The sequence below is a fragment of the Herpailurus yagouaroundi genome, unplaced genomic scaffold, assembly GCF_014898765.1.
Source record: "Herpailurus yagouaroundi ecotype Mexico unplaced genomic scaffold, PumYag 195, whole genome shotgun sequence".
NCBI lineage: Eukaryota > Metazoa > Chordata > Mammalia > Carnivora > Felidae > Herpailurus > Herpailurus yagouaroundi.
In genome coordinates, this window is record NW_024412426.1 from 15,396,684 (window position 1) to 15,422,621 (window position 25,938).

The 25,938-nt window shown below is 43.7% G+C and overlaps 2 protein-coding genes across 13 annotated transcripts in view; both read left to right on the forward strand.

Moving 5' to 3' along the window:
* Positions 1-4,445, forward strand: part of LOC121011889 (quinone oxidoreductase-like protein 2) — a 30,399-nt gene extending 25,954 nt beyond the window's left edge. For 3 of the 11 annotated variants that reach the window (XM_040446684.1, XM_040446680.1, XM_040446683.1), the window contains 2 exons: positions 574-621; positions 3,740-4,445. In XM_040446684.1, the coding sequence (XP_040302618.1) occupies positions 574-621; positions 3,740-3,970 (279 nt within the window). In that variant the 3' untranslated portion in view covers positions 3,971-4,445. Of the gene's footprint in view, positions 1-573; positions 825-1,443; positions 1,838-3,739 lie in introns of those variants that run through there. The other 8 variants (XR_005781833.1, XR_005781835.1, XR_005781834.1 and 5 more) reach the window with 6 other exon arrangements.
* Positions 4,446-18,722: 14,277 nt separating this feature from the next.
* The window catches only part of SEC16B (SEC16 homolog B, endoplasmic reticulum export factor), a 55,148-nt gene continuing 47,932 nt past the window's right edge, over positions 18,723-25,938 (forward strand). For both annotated transcript variants that reach the window (XM_040446686.1, XM_040446690.1), the window contains exon 1: positions 18,723-19,033. The gene's annotated coding sequence lies outside the window, so the exon portion shown is untranslated. The remainder of the gene's footprint in view (positions 19,034-25,938) is intronic.

Genomic DNA, 25,938 nt, shown 5'->3' on the forward strand with positions numbered 1-25,938 from the left:
TAAGGCTCAGTTGACCGTCTTCGTGTGGGCCTGTTTTGAGCTCTCGTGTGTTCCGTCGATGCACTTATTCTCTCACCAGTATCGCACTGTTTTTATTACTGTGGCTGATTTTTAATTTATGTTTTATAGCCTTGTACTTCTAAAAAAAAAATAGGATTTGAGATAGATTGCAATTTCGGTTACACCGGAAACAGGACAATTTTAATAAGATAAAAATTGTAAAATATTAAACGATTGATTCTTCTAGCAGTGGCTGCATTCTTTCAAGAGCTAGAACACACAGAAATATTACAATAGAGTATGGAGCGGCCTGAGGACTTTTTACCTGCTGTCACTTATCTGACGACGTTGAAAATTGTTAGTTTGGACAGAAAAATTCTGAAGCTGGGTTACTCTTAAATATTATTATTTTCCTTTCAGTTTATGGTGATTGTTCAGCTAGTATTGCATAGTTAGTTGTATACAGTTCATTGGAGATACGTCTTAATATTTTAGCTATTTTAAGACTCGACCTACCAGAGAATGCTTATTGAAATATGCAACCGTGACCGTATATTTTTGAATTTTTTTTAGGTCAATGATGCCTTCCTTCATGTGATACAGCGCAAATCCATGGGCAAGGTGCTTATCTCCCTGAAATAAACCCTGACCTCAGCAGCAAATTCAGCATGTCCAAATCTAAGCTCCTCATCTTTCCAAAAAACCTCCTTTACCTCCAGTGTTTCCAAAGGTGTGACCGCTTTCCTGATTAATCCAGGTTCAGAATCTTTTAGAGGCATCTTCGATTCTGTTTTCTTATTCCTAGTAAATAGTGTGACACATACTGTATAGTCCTAGTTTGTCCGTATTGGAGAGGGAAAGGAGGCTGTTAGTAATTACACCAGGCAAGCAAGGTGTCCTAGGCAAAGCAGGATGTATGGCCGTTCTGTTCACAATGCCTCAGTGGCCGGGTTCTGTCATCCCCACCTCTCAAGATATGTCTCACCTCCGTATCCTCTTTTCCATTCCAACCAATTATGTTTCATCTGCTAATTCCAGTAACTTTCTGACTGGCTTTCCAACCTTTAAACGTCCCCCACCCCTCCGTCCTTGTTATACATTGTTGCCATGGTGACCTTCCTAAAGTACAGCTGTGACTGTGTCTCTTCTCAGAAAACCTGCAATGGCTCCCCTTGGTCTACATGGTGGAGTCCAGACTCCTCAAGCTAGCATTTCTTTGTGTCCATGACCTTGCCACGCTCTGCAGCCTCAAGTTACACAACGCCTCCGGTCCCTCCATGTGTACTTAGATTTCCTGCCAACCCCCCTTTTCTCTGCTCAAACACTTTCCTCTGCTCCCTTGTCCCTGTCAAACACGAACCTTTCTAACTTCCAAGACCGACCTCTGCCATGAGCCTGCCCCCTCAGGAGGCTGGTCATTTCTTCCCTTCTACCTTCCTGTAGCTTTTCCCCTGGGATTTGTCACATTCTGCCTGGCACCAGAGGGAGCAGCATGTCTAGTAGAATGAACACAGGATTCTGAATCTAAGATGTGGGTTCACATCCTGGTCTTACCACTTCGGAGGTGGTTACTTAAGGTCTGTGAGCCTCCATTTTCTCATATTACAATATCTACCTCACAATGTTGTCGTGGGCAACACATGCAGCAATTGGGCAAATTATCCGGTGCGTGGTGAGCTATTAGCAAATGCTGGTTACTTTTACTTCTTTCTTTCCTCCTTTCCCAAGGTAGCATAAGTTTTTTGAAAGCGGGTACCATGTCTGATTCACCTTTGTACCTCCCACAATTCCTATCACAATGAGTAGTAAATACGCCATACATGGAATTGATTTTAAATCGTCTACAAGTCTTTTTTTTTTTTTTAATTTTTTTTTTCAACGTTTATTTATTTTTGGGACAGAGAGAGACAGAGCATGAAGCGGGGAGGGGCAGAGAGAGAGGGAGTCACAGAATCGGAAGCAGGCTCCAGGCTCTGAGCCATCAGCCCAGAGCCCGACGCGGGGCTCGAACTCACGGACCGCGAGATCGTGACCTGGCTGAAGTCGGATGCTTAACCGACTGCGCCACCCAGGCGCCCCGGTAAATTGTCTACAAGTCTTAAATTGTGGGAGTAAGTTAAGAATGCGCCAGCCTGGAAACAAACCAAATGTCCATCAACAGATGAATGGGTAGAAGAAATGTGGTGTATACACACAACAGGAATATTATCCATCCTTAAAAAGGAATGAAATTCCGACCCATGCTGCCACATGATGAACCTTGAAGACGTTATGCTAAGTGACGTAAGCCAGTCACAAGAGGACAAACATGGTGTGATTTTACTCCTAGGAAGTATCGAGGGTAGTCAAATTCATAGAGATAGGAAGTAGAATAGTGGTTGCCAGGGGCTGGGGGGAGGACAGACTGGGGGGGTTATTGTTTAGTGAGTACAGAGTTTCAGTTTGGGAAGATGAAAACGTTTGAGGGATAGATAGTGGTGATGGTTGCCCAACAATGAAGAATATAATGTCACCGAACCGTACATGTAAAAATGGTTACAATGATGAATTTTATGTTACGTATGTTTTACTACAACAAAAAATGTAAAAAAAAAAACAACCCACAAAAAGCCCCACAACATATTACCTCACATCTAAGTGAATCCATGCAGAGAAGAGAGCACAGTGTGAGTTGAGTGCCCAGCTTAGGTTGATGTGAGCCCCAGTCTCTGCCCATGGCCGGTCTGCGTGGCGAGGTCCTCTACATTTGTTTGTTGTTCTCTACTCATCCTACTCTATGAGTGATAATTCCCAAAAAAGTGAGTGGTGGGGTGGGGGTAAAACAGACGCCTGACACCACAGGGATGGGGGTACTTTTACTCATTCTTGAGGAGAATAAGTACTTTTGTTTGTTCCAATAAATGCTGCTTTGTTTTCTGATAAGTCCTTCAGGCCATTTGGAAACACCTATCTTCTCAGGATCTCCTCACCAAAAGAGCTCTTGGAAGGACTGAATTGTAAAATCGGGAGTGAACATTTGGGGAAAGAATTGAAAACCGAGAAAGTAGCAGAAGGTGGGGGGGCGGGTGTCAGGGAAGCCACCCCTGTGTCTGTTGTGGGACCTTGTGGTGCTTCTGTGAGGGCCAGAGCCCACGCTGCACCTCTTCCTGCAAGCAGGGGAGGGGTGTGGGGGGGGGGGCAGGACAGAGGATCTGAAGCAGGCTCTGTGCTGACAGCATCGAGCCCGATGTGGGGCTAGAACTCACAAAACTGAGAGATCACAACCTGAGCCCAAGTCAGGCGCTCAACTGACTGAGCCACCCAGGCGCTCCCAACCTTACTTCCTCTTAACCTGAGCTAGTTTGTATTTAAATGACAGTTGGTCTTCAAAAATATCAAGACACCAACTTTGAGGCTAATTAAAAAAATTTTCTGTCACCCTTTGGGATAATCAAAGACTTGCTTGGCAGAGAGAAGCACGAAAGATCAGGGTTGGGAAAAGTGTGCAAGCCCAGCGGGGAGCTACCTTTCCTTCTGTTCAGAGCTGATCAGTAGGTGTCACCAGTAATAAAGATCGATTGCTCTCAGCTCACTAACGTCCAAATGACTTAGATTGAAAGAGGCAGTCATTAAAGAGAGCGAGTTTCTTCAGGTTGAACAAGTATTGGTTAGAAGCCCTAATGACCTGCTCCCTGCTCGCTCGCCGTGTTCCTGCTTCTTTGGGATGATTCGATTTGAAAGCATTTGACTCATATTTTAGTCACTGTTTGGCCGTCCCAGCGTCTTAACCATTAGCCTGAAAAAAGAATCAATGCAGCTCCGAGTGAACGTATTTATTCGATATTCAAGATTTTCCCCAGCTCTTCCCCGCCGGCTGGCTGCCGGAGAAATCTCTCCCACACACCTACCTCTTCTTTTTCACCAGCTGTGGGTCTGTCCACCTGCATACACTTCTCTCAACAACTCAAGTGAGGTATTAACTAAGGGATGACCTTGTCTCTACATCGTCAGGATATTTGTCCCCGCTCCTTCCTCTGCAGCTGTGGCAAAGACCTCGAAAGATTTGTTACGTAGCAAGCGAAGAGAAATAAAGGTGTCCTCACGTCATCGCTTGTGTTCAACAACAACAACAACAAAATTAAATAAAGGAAGAAAAATTTGCACTATTATTTCTTCCACTTCATTTTTCTTCTCGGATTTTGTAAGTGAATCAAAGAGCAGTGAGTTTTCAAAATAGTTATTGTTTATAAAAGTCATGGGAAGGGAAGGCCCAAATGAAACAAATGCTGGCATGTCTAACTGTTCTCTTCCCCTGGCTTCTTTGTCACAGCTTATTGCTAGATGGAAGCCCTGAGGTGGAAGGATGCCGACTTCTGGAACTTTGCTATTGTTGAGAAATCCTATACAGAGTGATTATTATTTTTAGAAAATTTGTGCTGTATGTAGAAATAGTTTCTTAAACTTCAGTGAATTGCCTCGTTATTTTAAAAACGGTGTTGTTAAAATGATCACAAAACAATCATTGAAAAAAATCAAAGCAGCAAAAAGTTTATGAGTAGAAGTTGTTATCCTATTTTTCTCTAACCTGCCTGCCTTTTTTTTTTTTTTTAATGCTTATTTATTTTTGAGAGAGAGAGAGAGAGACAGAGACAGAGTGCGAGCAGGGGAGGGGCAGAGAGAGAGGGAGACACAGAATCCGAAGCAGGCTCCAGGCTCTGAGCTGTCAGCCCAGAGCCCGATGCGGGGCTTAAAGTCAGGAACTGTGAGATCATGACCTGAGCTGAAGTCAGATGCTCAACCAACTGAGCCACCCAGGTGCCCCATCTAACCTGCCTGTCTTACTCCCTTTCTCCAGGGAAACCACAGGAAGCAGTTTGGTGCTGCTTTGGTAGATCCTTTAAACACGTACACACGATGCATACACACAGAGGTTTTGTTTTTGTTTTTAAATAAAGACATACATAGTTTTTAAAAATAACCAATCATCAGGGCACCTGGGCGACTCAGTCCGTCAAGTGTCTGACTCTTGGTTTCAACTCAGGCCATGATCTCCCAGTTTGTAAGTTCGAGCCCCACAACGGGCTCTGTGCTGGAGTGTGGGGCCTGCCTGGGATTCTCTCCCTCCCTCCCTCTCTCTGCCACCCCCACCCCGCTCAGGCACACGCGTGCGCTCTCTGTCAAAATATATAAACGAATTAATTGATCATAGTATGCACACTGTTCTGTATTGTACTGTTTTTAATCAGTATGTCATAGACATCATTCCATATTAGTAAAATAGACATCTCGTTCTTTTTTTTTTTCATCTTTTTTTTTTAACAGCTGTTTAGTGCTCCAAAATGAGGATATGTATCATATGCAACCACTTCCTTATTAGTGGGCTTATTCATTTATTCACCTTGATGTGATACACGTGGCTGTGCCTCTGTGTGACAAGCTCAGCACAGCACAGGGAATGTACACCATGGTGGGCAGAAGTTTACAAATTTAGCGGGGGAGATGGACGTGAATTAAAACCACAAAACCATGCCAAATTAGTGTCGCATAAAGTATAATGGGGGGATCTAACTCAGGCAGGTCAGGAAAGGTTTCCCTGAGGAGAGATCCTTGAAACGCTGAAGACGGAGGCTTCTGGAACATTGAATTCTAGGAATTTAAATAGGGAAGGAAGGGAGGAATGTTCTAGGGCCCCATGGCAAATGAAAGTCTGTGAGTGAGAGGGGCTGAGAGAAGAGGAGTAGGGCTGGCGGGGGAGCAATGGAGGCAGGTATTGTAACATGAGGCTGCAGACAGGCCCAGATTAGGCGGGGACCTGTGGGCCAGGTATGGTTTGTGCCCTTACCTTAAAAGGATGGGATGCCATGAGGTGCTCTAGGGAGGGGTGGGGGGGGGGGCGGCATGAGCAGCACAGCATTTTTGGAAGAATCCTCCTAGCTATAGTGGGGAGAAAGTTTTAGAGATGAACAGAACAACGAGGAGTCCATGAAAATCCCAATGGGAGAGGAGGGTATCCGGGACTAAGGTGGTGATGAGGGGAAGGGAGAGAAATCGACAGGACAGAGAGCTCTGCGGGAGGGAAAAGCAAAAGAACAGGCAGGGCTGGGGGCGGGGGAGGGAGGGAAATGTCAAGATGTCTCCTAGCTTCCTGGATAGGTATTTGAGAGGAGGAACATCAGAAGAGAACCGAGTTGTGGCAGTGGCAGGGGATATGATGGGGTTAGAAGGTGAGGTTGTGCGTATATTGAGACATCCAGGAGATGTGAGCTGTGCAGTTTTCTGTACCTGTCTCATGCTCAGGAGAGAGGTGTGGCCTAGAGATACGAATTTGGGCGTCATTTGCTTGGAGGTACCATCGGTACCTGTGATGAGATTGTAGAGACAGCGCGGAGAGAGAAGGGAAGAGGGTCTAGACTGACTGTAAACATCTTTCCTCTCCGTAGGACTGTAGAATATCGTGACTGCTCTGTGGACCACTCAGAGAGACTTGGACAGGGATAGTCTGGTGATTTCACATGAACCGCAAGAGGTTATCAGGAAGGCTGTATTGCACAGGGAATAAAGCACCGTTCTCTCAGTAGAGGACCGGCGACTGGGGCTCTTAAGTCCAGCTGTTCGGCCTTGGGCTAGACTCCTCTTTTTAATTTTCTCAGGTAAAACAATGAAGATCATAATATGTTTTTTCTACCTTGCGTGGTTCCTGTGAGGGTCAAATGAGATAATGTATGATAATGTGTGAAAGCACTTTCTAATTGTCATTTTCGTAATAGATTGTGAGGTCGTCTAGCACCAGTGTGTTCAAGTTCATTTCAGAGTGGAGCAAAAATGTGTATTTTTTTGGCATCTGCTGGGCTGATATGGAGCAAAGGAATTGTTTGATTTTTAAAAGTGTCTCTCAAGTATTTCTACACTCTATTGTAGCTGAAGTCATTGTGCTCTTTTATACGGAATAATGGACAAAGCGATGGGAGCCCCATGATCCGACGTACCTCAAAGACATACAGAACCAGACAAGGTCTAAAGAAGGACACCTAAATTGATCCAGAGGGCAGAGGGGGTTCTTTTGTGAGGGATGATGAAAGAATTGGGGCTCTTCGTTCTGGAAAGACGCAGGCTGAGAGGGGAATATGATTGAAATTTGTAAAATAATGAAAATCATAGGATAAAAATATGAACGTATTAAATCCCAGAGCACAAGAACTAGGGACAACTTTATCATTTTAAAGAAATAGCTTTAGGGCAAAGTAAAAATAGTACTTCTTTACACAGGAATACTAAGCACATGGAACTTACTACTCTCAAAGATTGCTAGGACCAAAATCAAATATTATAAGAGAAAGACATGTATTTCTGGAAGATAGATTCATAGATTATAAAATGAAATTAAAAACAGTTTGGGTAAGTCTCCCCAATTTTGGACTATGGCACCATGGAGAGTGGCCATGAAGCTTTCTTGTTTCCATCTGGCATCCTTGTCCAGATCAAGATTCCTGAGTGGATGTGCCAGAGAGGACAGAGCACAGAATTTGAGCTCAGAGGGCCTGGCTGCAAGTGACTCTCGGGAATCACGTCTTTTTATTTACTTTATTTATTTTTATTTATTTATTTAACGTTTATTTATTATTGAGAGACAGAGAGACATAGAGCATGAGCAGGAGAGGGGCCGAGAGATGGAGAGACACAGAATCTGAAGCAGGCTCCAGGCTCTGAGCTGTCAGCACAGAGCCCGACGCGGGGCTCGCGGGGCTCAAACCCCCAAACTGCGAGATTGTGACCTGAGCCGAAGTCAGACGCTTAACCAACAGCCACCCAGGCGCCCCGGGAATCACTTCTTTTTTATGTACCTCCATTTCTTCATCTGCAAAAAGAAGAAAAAAAGGTAATATCAACATTAAAACCTGCTGCACTATTGTAAGAGATTCAACTGAAGGGATGTCTGTGGCAGTGTTTTGTAGTTGGTAAACATATTAGCCGCAGGGGCATGAGAATTGCCACTTTTATTGTTGCATTTCCAATTCTATCTCCTTTAGGTGGGTTGACCTTCACCTTGTCCTTCCTGAACCTGGCCTTGCTGGGGAGCAATATTTGCCAGCTCAGAAATGAAGGAGAACACTGAGGATAGGGACACTCCCTGGTCCTCTAGGGAGGGAGGTAGAGAGAATGCAGACATCTCTTCCTTCATCCCTTGTTCTTCCTTGCGAAGGTAGAGAAATAAAGGTGAGGAGGTAAGGAGAGGGGTGCCTGGGTCAGTCAGTTAAGTGTCCGACTCTCTCTTTGTCTCTTTTTAATGTTTATTTATTTTAAGAGAGAGAGAGAGAGAGAGAGAGAGAGAGAGAGAGAGAGAGAGAGAGAATGAAGGGGGGGAGGGGCAGAGAGATGCTTAACTGACTGAACCACTCAGGTGCTCCTAGCATCTGACTCTCGATATCAGCTCAGGTTGTGATCTCATGATCTTGCAGTCATGGGATCCACCCTGAGTTGGGCTCCACACTGAATGTGGAGGCTGCTTGGGATTCTCTCTCCTCCCCTCTCCTGCTCACACACGCAAACACGTTCTCTCTCTCTCAAACAAACAAACAAACATTATTTAAAAAGATAAGAACTTTGAAAGCATCTCTCTTCTTTGGATGTTTTGGGTGGTGAGATGCCACCCAAAAACTGGGGTATTCTGGTCTCTGGGCAACTTCAAGTGTTCTCACAGATCTTAGGAAAACTAAAAAAGGGGGGTACAGGGCTGGAGGAGGAAAAACCACGGGGATTGGTTTCTTTTTTTTTTTTTTTTTTAATGTTTATTTATTTTTGAGAGAGAGACAGAGACAGAGCACGAGCGGAAGAGGGCAGAAAGAGAGGGAGACACAGAATCCGAAGCAGGCTCCAGGCTCTGAACTGTCAGCACAGAGCCCGATGCAGGGCTTGAACTCACGGACTGAGAGATCGTGACCTGAGCCGAAGCTGGACACTTAACCGAGTGAGTCACCCAGGTGCCGCCCTGGGATTGGTTTCTTAATGGCATCTATAGGTTTGGGATTTAAGGGAGAGACAAAAATATGACTGAAATTTCCTTTCAAGATGGCCACTGCAGTTTGCTATTCTGGAAAGCCGATGGAGATCTGGAGGGAAAGAATGTGTCTTGCCTGGACACACTCTGCATATGACGTGTATCCCTAAGGAATCCAACTTCACCAGAGGAGATTCAGGAACAGCAGGAAGAGAGGACTGATGACAAATAGTCTTTTATTTCCTCCATAGCAAATATGAACGGCTTTGCCAGGCTTCCAAGCACCCCACCGTACAACTTCCCCTGACCTCATGTCCCATGGAGAAGAGTGAAAGGAGAATGGTCCACTAGCCAAGGCAGCCAACGATTTGAATTGTGGCCTCAGCACTAATTAGCTGTGGGCTCTGCTTCTAGTCCATAAAATGGTGGTAATAGTAACCCCCTTGTCCTTGAGTTGCAATGAGGTCAAAATGAGGTTATATTTGTGAAGCACTTAGCATAGTGCCTGGCACTTCATGGGCCCTAAATAAATGTCAGCCTCTGTCATGACCCATTAGTACCTTCTACTCTAAGGAGATGGATTGCTAGATAATGAGCTCTGTGAATGCGGGAACCGGGTGTGCATTGTGAATTTCTCTGCACCAAGCACCGTCATTCCTTTTCTGTGCAAGTTATATCCATTCAGGGCCCGCTGAAGGCTCATTTCCTCTGTGAAACCAGCTCGGATTGATCTCACTCTCGTAGGAATTCCCATAGCACACAGTTCAGCCCTTAGAGAGCCATGGATTTGCATAGTCGTCTGTTGCATTTGTATATATTAGGCTTAGCCTTCAACGACATTCAACAATTTAGTGAACATTTGCTATGATGATGGCCTTGGGTTAGAGATGCAACTAGGGAATAAGTTCCTTAGTCTCAGGACCTATATTTGACAGGGGACCCAGTGTAGGACAGCATCCATCTTGCTGTTCTCATCTGCTGCTCTGGACACATGACACAGTGGGAACGCTTTGCAGGAACCTCTCCTTTTGAGGTCCTGGGAGACATATTTTCTGGCAATTGCAGTTTCTTCATTCCTGTTATCTCGAGTTGATGGGAAAGCTGTGCAGGGGGTTTGGATTACTGCTCATTTGTCTCAAAAAAGCGTAAAGCGATACTCAGGATGTTTTTTTTCCTCTTGAGAACAGCATTCGCATGTCAATCGGTGCCAATTTCACATTGCAGGTGATTGAAAGATTCCTCTTCCTTTCCTTTTGTTCTGCAATATGCAAACGCCAGTGGCGGAAGCTGGACCAGGTCTACTGAGTTTCTTTCTCCATTACTTCTCTAAGAAAGGATCAAGGGCGATGTCTTTTTGAAGGCAGGTGTGGGGAAGTAGCACTCGCACGTCCTTGTCTCCCGCCTTCGGTTTCTGCTCACGTCTTAGGCTCACTTTCTGATGTAGATTCGGGCCACCTTTCTCAGTTCTCATGGAGTCAGGAACCACTGTGGTCCACCGGGGACCCCCTTGCTGCAGCTTCCAAGTGAGGGTCAGTAACCTAGCTGTTCCCATTGAATAGTTCCCTTTTGACTTCAGCTTGTAAAATTTCTGATATGTTTTCATTTTTATCCTCTCCTTTTCTTTAAAGGTTATTTTTAAGTTAAAAATAACCATAAGGAGACCTTGTGATCCTCTTCTCACTGACCCAGATATTTTAAGAGCTGGAGGACTGACAGCAGCCTCTCATCTGGGGACATAGGCTGGCTCTCAGGAGCCAATTAGCTAAATGTAATAATAAAATATTAATCCTATTTCCCACACATAAAACACTCTCCTTGTTTTTTTTCCTTGCCTATCCAAACCCTACTCACCCTTCAAGGCACTGTACAAAAAGCCATGGACTTGAGGATAAAAGACTTGGGTTCAATTCCTAGCTTGGAAACCTTCAAGCCATCTGACCTTGGGCAGGTCACTTTATGTGTGTGGACCTTGGTTTCTTCCTCTGGAAAACCCAGATGCTAATGATCTCATAGAGGGAAAGTTGAAGGCTTCGGGCCCAGCTCAGTGACTGTGGTACACAGAACAGGCCCCAAGGAAATACTTATCAAACTCCAGAAAGCCCATTTTGAGTAATCCTGGAATCATTAATCTCTCCTATTTTTGGATTTCTGTATTATTGACTCTATCTACACTATAGAATTCAACAGTTAACTATACTTTGTCTTTAATGTGTGTTTTCAATCCTCAGCTGGTGGGTAGGTTCTTTGCAGGATGGCGCCTTTTTATTTTTCTCTTGTCAATGTTGCAATACTAGGCACTTAATCCCTGATAATTGATTGATAGAGTATATTACCCATCTTACTAAATTTGAGTTCTGTAGCACAATAGAGGTTATTTTCTTTGTCTTTATCTCTCCAGTTTCACTGCCTAATGCTAATGGTGAGAGAGTAGGAAATCTTTTAGGCTTTCATTATCTTGTCAATTTGTAGCTTCTCATCAAATATGTGCTATTCATGTGTTCAAGATATTGCTGACCTGCCATGAACACAAAGTTGATTTGAATTGCTTATCCACTGTAAGGATAGGTTTCCACTAAGTCAGCTTTGTTTTCTCACTTAGGCAGGATTGAGGACAGCCCACTGTGTGCCTGGTGAGACCTCCCTTTCCCTGTCCTGGAACTGAGGTCTCTAAAGCAGGCCTATAGCTTGCCTTCTTCTGCAGTGACTGGCTTTCAGTGGATTTAATAGCAGTCCCAAATGCCTGTATTCTTTGGGTGACAACAGTGCCCTGGCTGTCACATCACCTCCACAGATTACCCCATGAATGGTTGTGGGTTGAGTTGTGTTCCCCCAACAAAAAGGTATGTTGAAATCCTAGCTTTCGGTACCCACGACCGTGACCTTATCTGGAGCTGGGGTCTTTGTAAATGTAATCAAGTTAAGAAGAGGTCAGACTGGATTAGGATGGCCCTAATCCAATGACTATCACCCTAATAAGTAGAGAGAGATTTGGGCACAGAGGAGGATGGCCATGTGGAGACAGACACAGAAATTGGGTTGATGCAGCCACAAGCCAAAGGATGCCTGGGATGGAGGGAGCCACCAGGACCTGGGAAAAGGCAGGGAAGGATTCTCCCCTAGAGTCTTCAGAGGGTGCGTGGCCCTGCTGACAACTTGATTTCAGACTGCAGCCTTCAGAACTATGAGAAAATAAACTCCTGTTACTTTTTTTTTTTTTTTAACGTTTATTTATTTTTGAGACAGGGAGAGACAGCATGAACGGGGGAGGGTCAGAGAGAGAAGGAGACAGAATCCGAAGCAGGCTCCAGGCTCTGAGCTGTCAGCACAGAGCCTGACACGGGGCTCGAACTCACGGACCACGAGATCATGACCTGAGCCGAAGTCGGATGCTTAACCGACTGAGCCACCCAGGCACCCCATAAACTCCTGTTACTTTAAGCCACCAAGTTTGTGACAACTTGTTATGGCAGTCTCAGGAAACTAACACACTGCCTTGGAGTCTAAATACAATACAGAAGGGAGGCTTTAATTACAATCAATTACGCATCTTCCCCTGAAAGGCCTTGGTACTAATCCCATCATGCCTTGTGATTACTCTTGTGACTCCCTCAGTTTAACACCCCTGGGCCTCCTCCTCCACACAGTGCTGTCCTATCCTTATTTGACTTTATCTCCCACCCTCTGTCCTCAGCCACGTCTCTAAATGTCCTCCACACCATTCTGCTCTGATACCTGACTCACTCCTGAGGATGGAGATACCCTGCAAGAGCCCCAGGGCCTGATGGTGGGGTAGGTGTCTGCTTTGCTCCTCACGGCCACTTTCAGCCCATTGTTCCTCCCTGACCCTTCCCCAGCAGCTCTGAAGGACAGGCCATCCATTCTCCGTAAACCTCCCATGCTGGGTCAGCCACTGACAAGCAGTCACTCCTCCAGTGCAGCCCAGGACCCTGCTGGCTCACGTCCCGGCTTTTCACCTCTCCTGTCCTCACTCTTGCTGGTTGGCCTGATTAGATGGGTCAGTCCCAGCCCTGGCTGCACTTTAAAATTATTCGGGGTGGGGCACCTGGGTGGCTCAGTCAGTTAAGCCTCTGACTTCGGCTCGGGTCATGATCTCATGGCTCGTGAGTGGGAGCCCTGGGTCAGGCTCTGTGCAGACAGCTCAGTCTGGAGCCTGTGTCAGATTCTGTGTCTCCCTCTCTCTCTGCCTCTCACCCGCTCGTGTTCTGTCTGTCTTTCTCTCTCAAAAATAAATAAACATTTTAAAAAATTAAAAAAATAAAATTATGTGGGAAACTTTTATGTTTAAACGTTTATTTAGAGAGAGAAAGAGAGTGCACAAGTGGGGGAGGGACAGAGAGATAGAGGGAGAGAGAGAATCCTTAGCAGGCTCTGTACCACCAGGGAAGAGCCTCTGACGTGGGGTCAAACCCACAAACCATGAGATCATGGCCCGAGCTGAAATCAAGCGTAGGATACCCAGCCAACTGAGCCACCCAGGTGCCCCTGGGAAACTTAAAAAGCTCAGGCACTTCTAACCCTTCCCCACCCTCCCAACCCATGGAGCCTGAATGAGAGGATTGGAGGCTTGTGTATGTTTTAAGAGCTCCCCAGGTCATTCTCCCACCTCAGCCGACTAGCCTAACAGTAATGCTGTGTTCTTCATGATTAACACTTGTACTAATACTTGTCGATTTCTGGCACCCCTCTGTGGCCACTACCTTCTCACTTCGCCGGAACCCCACTCCAGCCATTGTTTGGTTTCACTAGGTCCACCAGGCCATCATCCCTGTACCTTGTCACTGTCCATCATGGCCCTCAAGGGCCTTGCCTTCCACCTCACTCACCTGAGTCCCTGGAGCAGGCTCCCTTGCCCCTCTCCCCTCTCCTGCCTTTACCTGGTGAGTCCCCAGATCTGACAACACTCTCTGCCTCACCTGCTCATGTCTGCATCCAAGCACCAAACCTCCAAAAGCGGCTGGATAAAAATACACAGCAGGCTTCCTGGTCTTAATTTTATGAACTCAGAGCTCAAGTGGACTCTCAGTGCTGCCCGGCAACCCTGCCCACATTTCCCTAGTTAATTCGCTTCCCTGTTTTTAAGAGGCTCTTTGCACCTTCTGTCTCCAAACCAGCTCCCTCCAGTATCCAGCCTTCTCACTTGTTCCTGTCTCAAGACATTTGCACTTACAGTTCACTGTGCCTTCCACACTTTTCCCCGGATCTTTCCATAGAACACCCCTCCCTGGATTTATCTTAGCTTCTCAGGGAGTATTCCCTGACTCATCTACCTAAAATACGCCTCCCACCTCCACCCTGACACTCCATCCTCTGATTCCTTCTTGTTTTCTTTACAGCACTTACCACAGTCTGATATTAAATGATGGATTTATTTTTGTTTGCTTATCTGTCTCCCCCACAAGCACGCAGGCTTTATGAAGGCAGTTCCCTTCTGGTCTGCCTAGTTTGCATCTGAATCCCCAACACCAGGTACACTGACTTGTGCACAGTAAGCTGACAGTGAATGAATGAGTGAATGAATGCATGAATGAATGAACAAAGGGATAGGTCTGTGTTGCGTATTTTTTTTTTAATGTTTTATGTTTTGTGAGAGAGCAAGAGAGAGCATGAGTGGGGGAGAGGCAGAGAGAGATGAGACAAAGGATCCAAAGCTGGCTCTGTGCTGAGATCAGTGAGCCCAATGTGGGACTCGAACTCGTGAACTATGAGATCATGACCTGAGCCGAAGTCAGACACTCAACCAACTGAGCCATACAAGTGTCTGATTTGACTCTTGCTAGCTGTGAGGTTTAAAGTGCATTACTCACTCTCTCTGGGCTTTGGTTTGCTTATTTGTAAAGAGGAGAGGATCTTCTTGGTTGGTGAACATGTACAGATACAAGGAGAGTGGCATACAGGGAGAGGGCATGGAATAATAATAATAATAATAATAATAATAATAATAATAATAAATATTATTAGGGTACAGGTATAAACCATGGCCTGAAGCACTCTTCTAAGTGCTTTACCTGTAATGATTCAATTACAGTTGACTCTTGAACATGAGTTTGAACTGCATGAGTTCACTTGTATGTGGATTTTTAGATAAATACAGTATAGTACTATAAATGTATTTTCCTTATGAGTTTCTTTTTCTAGCTTACTTTATTGTAAGAGAACAGTATACAATACATATACCATACAGAATACACGTTAATTGACTATGCTATCAGTAAGGTTTCTGGTCAATGGTAGGCTATTAGTAGTTAAGTATTTTGGGGGAGTCCAAAGTTACACAGGGATTTTCGACTACATGGGGGGCGGGGGAGTGGTTGCTGCAACCCCCATCCATGTTCTTCAAAGTCCTACTGTACTCTTCACGACAATCCTGGAGGCAGTTACTATTAACTCTGTTTTATAGGTATAGAAACTGAAGTCGAGGGAAGGGAGATTCAGTGATTTATCTGACATCAATGGATCCAGAGAATGGCCAAGCCAGGACCCCAGCCTGGTAGTGTGGTCCCCGAGCCCACACACGTAACTATTGTGATATACCACCTCTGCTCAGTCTTTTTGCCCTGTGTGTCTCTTGGGGAATTCAAGATGCTTTTCCATCACTTGACTCAGTCTTCTGGTGGGTCAACATGAGAATCTTGGTCTGCTGTTTGTAAGTAATTTAGTTGAAGGGGTGGAGCTTGTAATTCTTTCAAGGAGAAACATTTGTACTTGTTTTTGGCCATGAATTTTGGCTCAGCAAACTGAGCCAATACCTCCAATCTGCTGATGATATTTGAATGAATGTGCCTATGAGAGCCAGAAGGTCTGTGTTCGGGAGCCTAACAATCTTTGCATTTTCCACTTTCTATTAGTTGTGTAGTTACATACAGGTAAGTCTAGAACTTCCCCAATTTCTCCAAGATGTCTGAGCTAAGCAAAATGCAGGTTTATGAATATATGGATGTATGCTTTCGCACATTTTCCAAACGTGTCTTTTTTAAGTAAGGGAAAATGAGACTACAAGATTGTCTTCAGATCAGAGTCGTGAGTCCCATGTCAGTTAAGGCCCAATATTGTCAATAACAGCCTAAATAGTATAAGTATTCTCAAGTAAGAAGGCTTGTATTTTGAATATTTTCTTCCATCACTTTTACCATGGTAATTTTTCAAAATTACCATATTTGCCTCTTCCTCTCCTGATCTGTTATAACATTTATTACTGGCATTCCGCGTTTGGCATTTATTTACATTCTGCTTTTTGTGGACGTTTATATGTATCCTTCATTTTGTCTAGTTGAGTGATTACTATCAAGATGAAAGAGAGTAAACTAATCATCAGGCAAGATAGCAAATGCAGTTCATATTTAACTATTCTTTGCATAAATCTAAGGAGGTGATCTTTGCATACAAAGCAAGAACATAATTAAGAGTGTCTTCTCTAGTTATTACAAGTCAATTAGGCAGGATCTATCCTTTTTTAAAATCTTTTTCTAGGGGCGCCTGGGTGGCTCAGTTGGTTGGGCGGCCGACTTCGGCTCGGGTCATGATCTCGCGGTCCGTGAGTTTGAGCCCCGCGTCGGGCTCTGTGCTGACCGCTCAGAGCCTGGAGCCTGTTTCAGATTCTGTGTCTCCCTCTCTCTGACCCTCCCCCGTTCATGCTCCGTCTCCCTCTGTCTCAAAAATAAATAAACGTTAAAAAAAAAATTAAAAAAATATAAAATCTTTTTTTAATGTTTATTTATTTTGGAAAGAGAGAGAGAGAGAGAGAGAGAGAGAGAGAGAGAGAGAGAGAGCAGGGGAGGGGTAGAGAGAGAACGGGAGACACAGAATCTGAAGCAGGCTCCAGACATGAGGCTTGAACTCATGAACCTGAGCCAAAGTCAGACGCTTAACCAACTGAGCCACCCAGGCAGGATCTATTCTTAATATTTACAGCACAATGTTGTGGGATGGTCTCTGAGAGCCAAAGCCTTAAATTCTACCTGTATGTCTTTGGGCTTCTATCTAAAATGATGGGTTGAATTAAAAATCCTTTTAGAATTAAAAAATTTTGGACTTTACTTTGGATTATTTTTGTAGTTTTTCAACTAAAAGAACAACACTTCTTTTTAAAAGGTTGTTTTTAAGACAGTTCTATAATTCAGAAATTTTACCTAATCAGTCATTTTCCTCATTTAAGTTTAAAATCAGGACCTTCCCCACTTCCAGGGTAATGAATAAACACATACAATATATGCCTTCTGATTAATACACATATCTGCTTGATACACAGCCCTTATGGTGATGGGACGTCGTGAATTTTTTATGATTGCCCCAGTTCAAAAAAACTTCCATCTTGTTGTTTACATAATTAAGATAAGTTAACCTCCAAGTGTATTCATCTATCTCACTTCATTTCAATTCAGAAAATGTGGTCAGGGAATACACAGTGACCTTTCCTGTGTTTTAATTATGTAGATTGTGTTGGTTACTGGGTCACTGATCAATGAGAGCTAATTTCCCAATTTTAGGCTCTGTTGCTGGAGTGTAGGGATTGGTTGGTGGCTTCCAACTTCTCTCTTTTCCCCGATTGGCATTTCCCCAAGTGATCTGTGGTCACCCTCAGGCGCCATCTGAGACACGATGGATTACTGCCCTCTTGGCAACATTGCTGTGGGGTCTTTCCTCTGCATATCACAGAAGGGTGAAGAAGTGACCCGCCTCTGACGCCAACCTCAAGGACAGGAGGGCTGTGTGAGGTCTGGGCTCGAAAAGTGTTTTACATTTCTCTTTGGCATGGCTTGTCTGTTCCACATAAGCCCGAGAACATCTTTAGAATTCTGAAGTGTTTTGGGAACACACAGAGGAAAAAATAAAATCTGTTTAAGATTCAGCACAGGGGTTCAGAAGCATAAGAGTCCAGGCAAGTCACCACTTGTCAATAATTTTTACATAATAGAAAGAGCTTTATTGTTTCTTTTTGTTACGTAAATAAAAATGTTTCCTTGAAAAAAGTTGAAGCATACATAAAATGATGGAGAATAAAAATCAAAGTCAGATGGCATTCCAGCACCTGGAGACATCTAATGAACACTTCCGTAAACTTAACATGTGCTTCTCTTTAAGCACACACACCATTCGCATACAGATAATTTTATAGGAATGGGATGTAACAAATGCTGCTTATTGTGAAGGCTTGCAAAAAGTTATTTGAGCCCTCATCCATTGCCCATGCAAATTCTCTCCCTCAAGCAAAGGAAATGTTTTAACTGCCTGGTATGTGTCTTTTATATACTTTTATCTATGCAGATACACAAATACTCATATAATTATATATATATATATATATATATATATATATATATATATATATATATGGTCCTGGGAAGGGAGATTCAGTGATAGCATATGGGATAATATCATCTCAAAGGTGTCATAACAACCCGAAATGGGATAATATATACTTTTTTTTTGCTTGGTTAAAATGCCATAGAAACCCCTTCAAGTCAACTGCTGTATCTCTAACTTATTTGTTACTAGATATCCTAATAGGCCATGACATAAGTGTTTCATAATATATTCAACCATTTCCCTATTGATGAGCATTCACTTTTTCATTTTTTTGAAATGAAATTCACTTCACTCCAAGCTCATGATGTTTAAACGAACTAAACTCTATAATACTGATTCAAAGTCTCTAAATTTTACTTTTTCAGTTTCTAATCCTGATTTTTTTTTTTTTTTTTTTTTTTTTTTGGTCAGTGATGAACTCGCTTTCACGAGTGTTTAGAAAGTCAACCTAATATTTAGACGCACGAAAGAGGACGTGCACTTTCTTTCTCTGATTTCAGGTAGTGGCGTCTTTTACTAAGACCTTCTCAATATGGTGGTCAGATCATGTTTCCAGCCTCAGGATCTACATAGAAAATCATTCCGTTGGGAAACTGCTGCTGAAGCAGAAAGGTTCTGGGCGGCTGACGTGGCATCAGTTCACACTGTCTGCCAGCTGTGAGTAACAGCAGGCTGTCTTGATGGGATATGGCAGAAGCAGCAACAGCAGCCGCTCCTGGTTTAGGGGCAAGAGATGTAAGTACTTATTTTCACCATTAACCAAACCAAACTCAAACTGAAGAATGCTAAGGGGGAATACAATTCCCACGAGAGACTCTTCTGGCAGATTCATTTGAGAAGCATTTGGTCTCAACCAGAGTAGAAAGGCATCAAGCTGGCACATGGTTTTCAGCAAAATGAAGAACCTCACAGGGTCTTGTCTTACAAAACAAACTTCAACTGTGGCTAACGCTGCTTTCAAACTCCTTAAAGTGCCTGCATACTGCCGCAGGGGCTGTCCCCTGTGGGATGGCATGCATTGCTAATGTGCAAAGAGAACACGGGATTTCGACTTGCAGAAAAGTTTTAGGCAGGTTTGATTGTGGGGAGATGGAAGGAGCCCTCAGCAGTTACAGTGTTTGGGGCAGAGAAGGGAGCCTGTTAAATATTTTAAGGAGGATTCAGGTTGGTTAGGGCTGACTTGGACGCAATGTGGAAACTTCTGTTCTCAAGCTCTATAGATGACTTGGGGTGGGGTGTCTGCCAACCCAATGACAAATGAAACCCTGGCATGGACCCCTTAGCAAGAAGTGGCTCTACAGTTGCTGTTCCCAAGGCTTCCATCCTGGAAGGCGTGTCCAGAGTCTCTGGTATTTGCAGAGTTCATAAACCATGTGTTCATGGGTTGGTGATTTTTTTTTTTTCTTTCTGTTCTGTTGAGACCTTTTACTCTGACGTTTATCTCTGCATGACCTCTGCATATCTCACAGATGACCAACAGCGATCCACCCTGAGTGTGGCTAACTGACTAACACAGTTTTGCTTGTCACCTCTCTGCTGGGGATATCTAAGCGAACTATGTGAAAGAGGTTCCTGGCCCTGCGGAGTTTGCTGCCCAGCGGGAGAAACAGATGTTAGGAGAGGACAAAAGAATAGTGGGTGGGGAGTCAGGAGACCTGGAATCGGGTCCTGGCCTCGATCCCAATTAACCATATGGCACTCTGGGCTTCAGTTTGTGCACTATAAAATGAGTGGGCTGGAAAGGATAACCTCTTCAGTAACTGATTCCTCACCTAGTGTGAGTTTTCCCTTGCTGAACAGATTTTCACACGGCCTTAAATTTGCTCCACATCTAATTTGGGAACAGGGCTGGGAGGGCCTTTATTTATGAAACAGGCCTCACTTATCACCAACCAGGCTTTATTAGATTGTGATTGTTATGTAATAGAAACTTGAAGGAGCCTCCTGGATGGACCCACTTACGATGTGATATTGGTAGGAGGAAAGGTTGCTTCCAAGAAAGAAGTCCTAAAGGTAGCAATTCCATACAGATTCATCTTAAATATCTGAGTTTCTATTTTCAAATGGTTATTGATTGGGACGAGTTACCTTTTCAACTGCTGCTGATCTTTGAGGGGGAAAAGACACAAAAGCCTGACACGAAGGAAAACGAAAACTGCTTGAAATAGGTTTGATTCACAGGCTACAGCTTGAAAGAAGTTAAACTGAGTGAAAAATAAGCCAGGCTGTGGTTTCAAATAAAATAGAAAAAATACCATTAAAAAAAAAGAAGAAAGAAAAAAATAGAAAATATCCACCATTGGTGACTATGCAGTGCATCCTTGGCTTCCTGAAATCTATCACCATCAGCTCAGTCAGTTTTGGCCTTGGAAGTTGTGGGAGTTTCATTAACATGTTTTAATAGAATGATGGATAACATCAATTTCTTTTTTTAAAAAATCAATTTCTTTGATATAATTAGTATGCATACTCCCCCCCCCCCCCGCCCCCATCAGCTTTGCCTAGCCTCACTCACAAAATTAGCCACATGGTCATTCTTATGTCCCTCACTGCCCTCTCTCTCCTCAATGGCGTAAGTATACTTCCTGACCCCTGAGTAATCCCTTCTCTTGGGCTATGAACTCCATACCCATTGGCCTCCTAGGGGACCACATCCATCAGTCATTCCCTTTATTACCCCATCTCTTCTGTCTCTTGTCTAATTGGCTTTCCACTATACTGTCTCCCATTTTATACCAACCATCCAACCAATCAGCCCAGTGAACAGCCCCTCAGGGTTTCTCCTCACCATCTACCCTTTTCAGACCATTCTGCCCACCCCATGGAATCCAGGGAATGCTTTCAAGTTCTTATAGAACTTGATCTCTTACTGCATTTTTTCTCTTTACCTCTTCCTCTTTCTTGACATGCCATCCTTCCTTGATTTTCTTGATGCTGTTCTAACTTATATCTTCTCAGTCCACACGGACTTCTTTTTCTCTGATTTTACGTTAAGTTATTATTATTATGATTATTATTATTTGAAATCTGTGCTCTTCCTCAACAATCTCATCCATATCCATGATTTTAATTATGACTTGGGTGCTGATAACACCTAAATCAAAGCACATACAAATCTTTAGGAAAGAAGCAACATACAAACAAACAAATCTCACCCACCACAAATGTGAGTTCCTGCAGACTTCTCTCAGGAGCTCCTGACTCATTCACTGCCTGAAACACCTCGAGGACATTGTCCGGCAGGCAGCTCCACTTGCCATGGCCACCTCAACTTTCCTTTCCACACAAAACCTGCTTCTTCCAGTTAAATACATTTCAGTCTTCATCAGGGACATCACCAAGCCAGAGCTGTGTAAATTCAACTAACCTCTAAAATTCATTTATTCTGCTTCCTCATTCCCTCTCGAATCTGACACCCACCCCTGCTCACACATGCCTTTCCACCAGCGCTTTAGTTTGGTTTGTCTGGACTTTAAAAAGAAGGATGTTGGCAACTGCCTCTTAAGGCTCACCCTGCCTTCAGTCTGGCGCTCCCCAAACCATTCTTTACATTGTGACTTGTGTGATTTTTTAAAAATGCTCCTCATAGTATTCAGCAAAAAATCCCAGACCTTCATGACTCATTCCCAGCTTGGCCATACGGACTCCTTTCTTCCATTTTCCTGAATAGGCATTACCCTCTAGTCCGATTGAATATGGTGGGTCACCAGAGCCTGCCCAGCTGAACATCCCCTCCATGTCCTTGTACCTACTGATTCCTCTTCTGGAACCACCCCCATGCCCCAATTCACCCTGTTAAGTGCTAATTATCCATTAAGGTTCCGTGAATGTTTCTATCTCAGGAAGCCTTGCCTGAGTTGGCTGTCTTTCCCGGATCATATAATAACTTTTGTAACAATTATCATATTTTATTAAAGTGATTAATTTACTTTATTTGCCTTTTCAGTTGATGGTAGAAATCTAAGAAATAGAATTGTGTCTTATTTCTGTATCCCTAATGCCTACAACAGCATGAGGCACATAATTGTTCTTCAGTAAACTATTATTAAATGAATGAATGGTGGACAGATGGCTGTCTGTGGCTTTAAGCTGATATTCTATTATCTCAGTCAACTCAATGGGAAACACATTTCTTTCTCAATAGTCCAAGTGTAAGTTTGGGGAGGATGCTTCTTGGATGTGTCCCTGGTCATGTGCTAATTGCTGAATTAATCACTGTAGCCAGGGAGCTGCGAGACTCTTACTATCTAGGTATGAATTTTGTTCATTGTTAGAGAGAGGGATATGGTCAGTCCCATGCATGCTATATACACTGATAGAGGCAGGGAAGTTCATCACAGAAAAACTGATGATTTATTACCAGAAGCCAGAGGATAGGATGCTCGGCAGGTATAGCCCATGTTCGCCGTATTGTGTGCAGACAGTCTAGGTATTGGGGAGAGCCGGGGCTACACTTTGCTCCATGTGGCTGGCTGAGGCAGCTAAGAGAGTCTCTTCAGTCTCAGCTCGTATCACTGCTGTCTTAGTCTGCTCCACCATTAGATGGTGGATTATAAACATATGGGTGGGTTATGAACAATGGGAAATTATTCCTCACAGTTTTGGAGGCTGGGAAAACTAAGATCAAGGTGCTGGCAGATTCGGTGTCCGGTGAGGGTCTGTTTCCTGGTTCATAGGCGACCTGGGTCCTCTGAGTCTTTGTGTGCACTGTGTCTTCACATGGCAGAAGGGGCCAGGGAGCTCTCTGGGGCTTCTTTTAGAAGAATCCTAATCCCATTCAAGAGAGCTTTATCCTGTGGCCTAATCACCTCCAAGGCTCTACCTCCTAATACCATCTCACTGGGGATTAGATTTCAACATACGAATTTTGGGAAGACACAGGCATAGTCCTCAGCAACTTATTTTTGTGTTCTAGGCTCCAACCACACTACACATAAAACCCACTGATGATATGCTGAAGACACAGGCCCTCCTTTGTCTCGGAGCCATTTTAATATCCCTCCTTCTGTGGGGAACACATTCTCTCTTGCTCTCCTTCCCCTACTTCCAGGCTAATGTACTCAGTTTCTCACCCATTTCCTGGTTATTAAATAGGAGCAGGGACTCTTTTGGGTTCCTTTGGCCTAGTCCTTCTGTTTTATTAGAGAAACTATGTAGAGGCGGCTGATATAGGAAAAAACATTTTTATTACAATAAATAATGAACTCGTATTTGTCTCACATATTATTTGTTGAATGATGGAAATAATTATTTTCACTCTAGGGGTAAGGCTATATACTCCAGTCAGTTTCATTTAATGACATCATTCATTCAACAAATGCCACGGGGACCAGCATGAGGTCATGGTGTCATACTGTCAATGTCATGGTGTTTGCATCTTTAGTGAGAAAGGAAATATTCTCAGGAAGCTTGTACGGAAACTACATCACAGAAACAATGTCGGGAAAGGCAGTAAGTATTTACTCAGCATGCCAAGACTCTCTAATGCTCATTTATGGGATCCTCCCAGAAAATAATGAACTTTGGCCATCTCCCTTGTGATACCTGCAGACATTTATGCTTAGAAAAGAAACTTCTCCATCATCTTGACATGCCCTTCAATGCCCTCCAGAAACTGAAGTTTGAACTTTGTTTTTTGGCATCATAAGTGGCTCCTCTGGAAATTGCCCTGATGTGCTAAATTGAGCATTAGAACAGCACTCCTGGGGATCTTTGCTATATCTGCAGTCACTTATTCCAAACTGAGAGAACAGGGACATGAGCGCCACCAAAATACGTGTGTGCACTCACGCTCTGTACAGGCAGAGGCTATTTCTGTCCATGGAACAGTGGGCAGAGGAGGAGAACCAGCAAAGTGTTATGCCCCTTTGCTGACTAACAAATGGGACGAGGAGAAAATACAGGAATTAATCTTTGAGTTCTTATTTTTATGACTATATCTATAACAGGTTGAATGAACCTATTTACACGGATAGATAGCTTTGAAGATTGTAATCATTGTATTTCCATGGAATAGATTTCTGAATAATTGCATTTTTGTGTTAAATATGTCACAAGGCTGTTCCTAACCAGCATGCTTTTCATTTAAAAAATGTTTATTTGTTTATTTAGAGAGAGAGCATGAGCAAGAACGAGCAGGGGAGGGGAAGACAGGGAGGGAGAGACAGAATCCCAAGCAGAGGCTCTGCGCTCTCAGTGCAGATGTGGGCCTCAAACCCACAAACCATGAGATCATAACCTGAGCCGAAATCAAGAGGTGGATTCTTGACCAACTGAGCCACCCAGGCGCCCTCTAACCAGTTTGCTTCCCCGAGCAAAACTTTGACTAGAAGTCCTGTGGTTGATTTTCCTCCACTTGATGATGTGCTCACACTATGTAAGTTTGGTGAAATCTCCTACACTTTCTGGTTTTGCTTTTATTGTCCTCAAACCAACAGACTCTCTACTGATGCCACTGGGTAATGAAAACAATGAACCAAAGATGGGCATCTCTGGGGAAAACACGTTATGAATGTAATGGATAATTACGGTGAGAGAGAGAGGGAGGAATACAAATAGAAACCAATAGTCTCAGATTCGATTCAAAGCCAATAATAAAGAACAGTTAAGATAAAAAACTAAATATGAACTGCAGTAATGAAGACTCAGTAAGAACATATACCCTGAAGAGCGTAGAGACTAACTCTACTGCTGTGCTCTCTGAAACAATGACATTAACAACAAGCATTTGTTGAACAATTCATACATGTAGGTGCTGCGCTACGTGCTTTTCCTAGATCATGCATGTATTTATTCATCAAATATTAATTGAACACCTATGACATACAATGGGCTGTACATTATCTCATTTAGCCCGCCACAACCTTGTGAAGATATCTATTATTATGCAATCATTTAACAAATGAGGATGCTTAGCCTGAGAGGTTAAGTAATTGGCTTGACGTCTTCCAGCGAGTCATGGAGGTTTTGGGACTCAAACCCAACTCTGACCACAAAGCCTGGGCTCTTGACTGCACCATAGTCACAAGCATGGCATGTCACACCTTTAACAAATGTAAGGAACCTGGAAAGGGGAACGGCAAAGATTTTTTGAAAACCCACTTCCCCCTTTAACAATCACTTTGGTGTCTGTCCAGAGTTCATTTCATTTCATGCACATTACAGCCCTGTGATGTACTTTCTAGACTTCGTTTTAAAGATGAGGAAACTGGGTCTCATAGATAATCAGTGATTTTTCCCCCCCTGAGACACATGGCTGGGAACTGGCATAATTAAACCTAAATCCAAATTTCAATTCCTATTTTCTTTCCGCTGGGCCTTTGCTACTCAAAATGATTGAGGGAAGGAAATTTAATCAGGAAACATCAGTGGGACTGGGGCTGTGTAACCTGGAGAGGAGACGGGGGGGCTGAGCAGCATGACTGCTTTCCCTGGTTCAAAGAGTTCAAAGGAGAGTTTGAATCACACATGTGTGTTCTACATCAGGAAGGGCATCTTGACTCTAAAATATTGGGGTGTGTTTCCATAAAGAGCCTGAGGACCTACCTTCATTGGAGAGCCAACTCTTCCTGCCCCAGGTAAACCGAGAGAGTCGCGGAACTCCTGGGCACCCTATAGAGTCTTACGTGGTAGAGAATCTG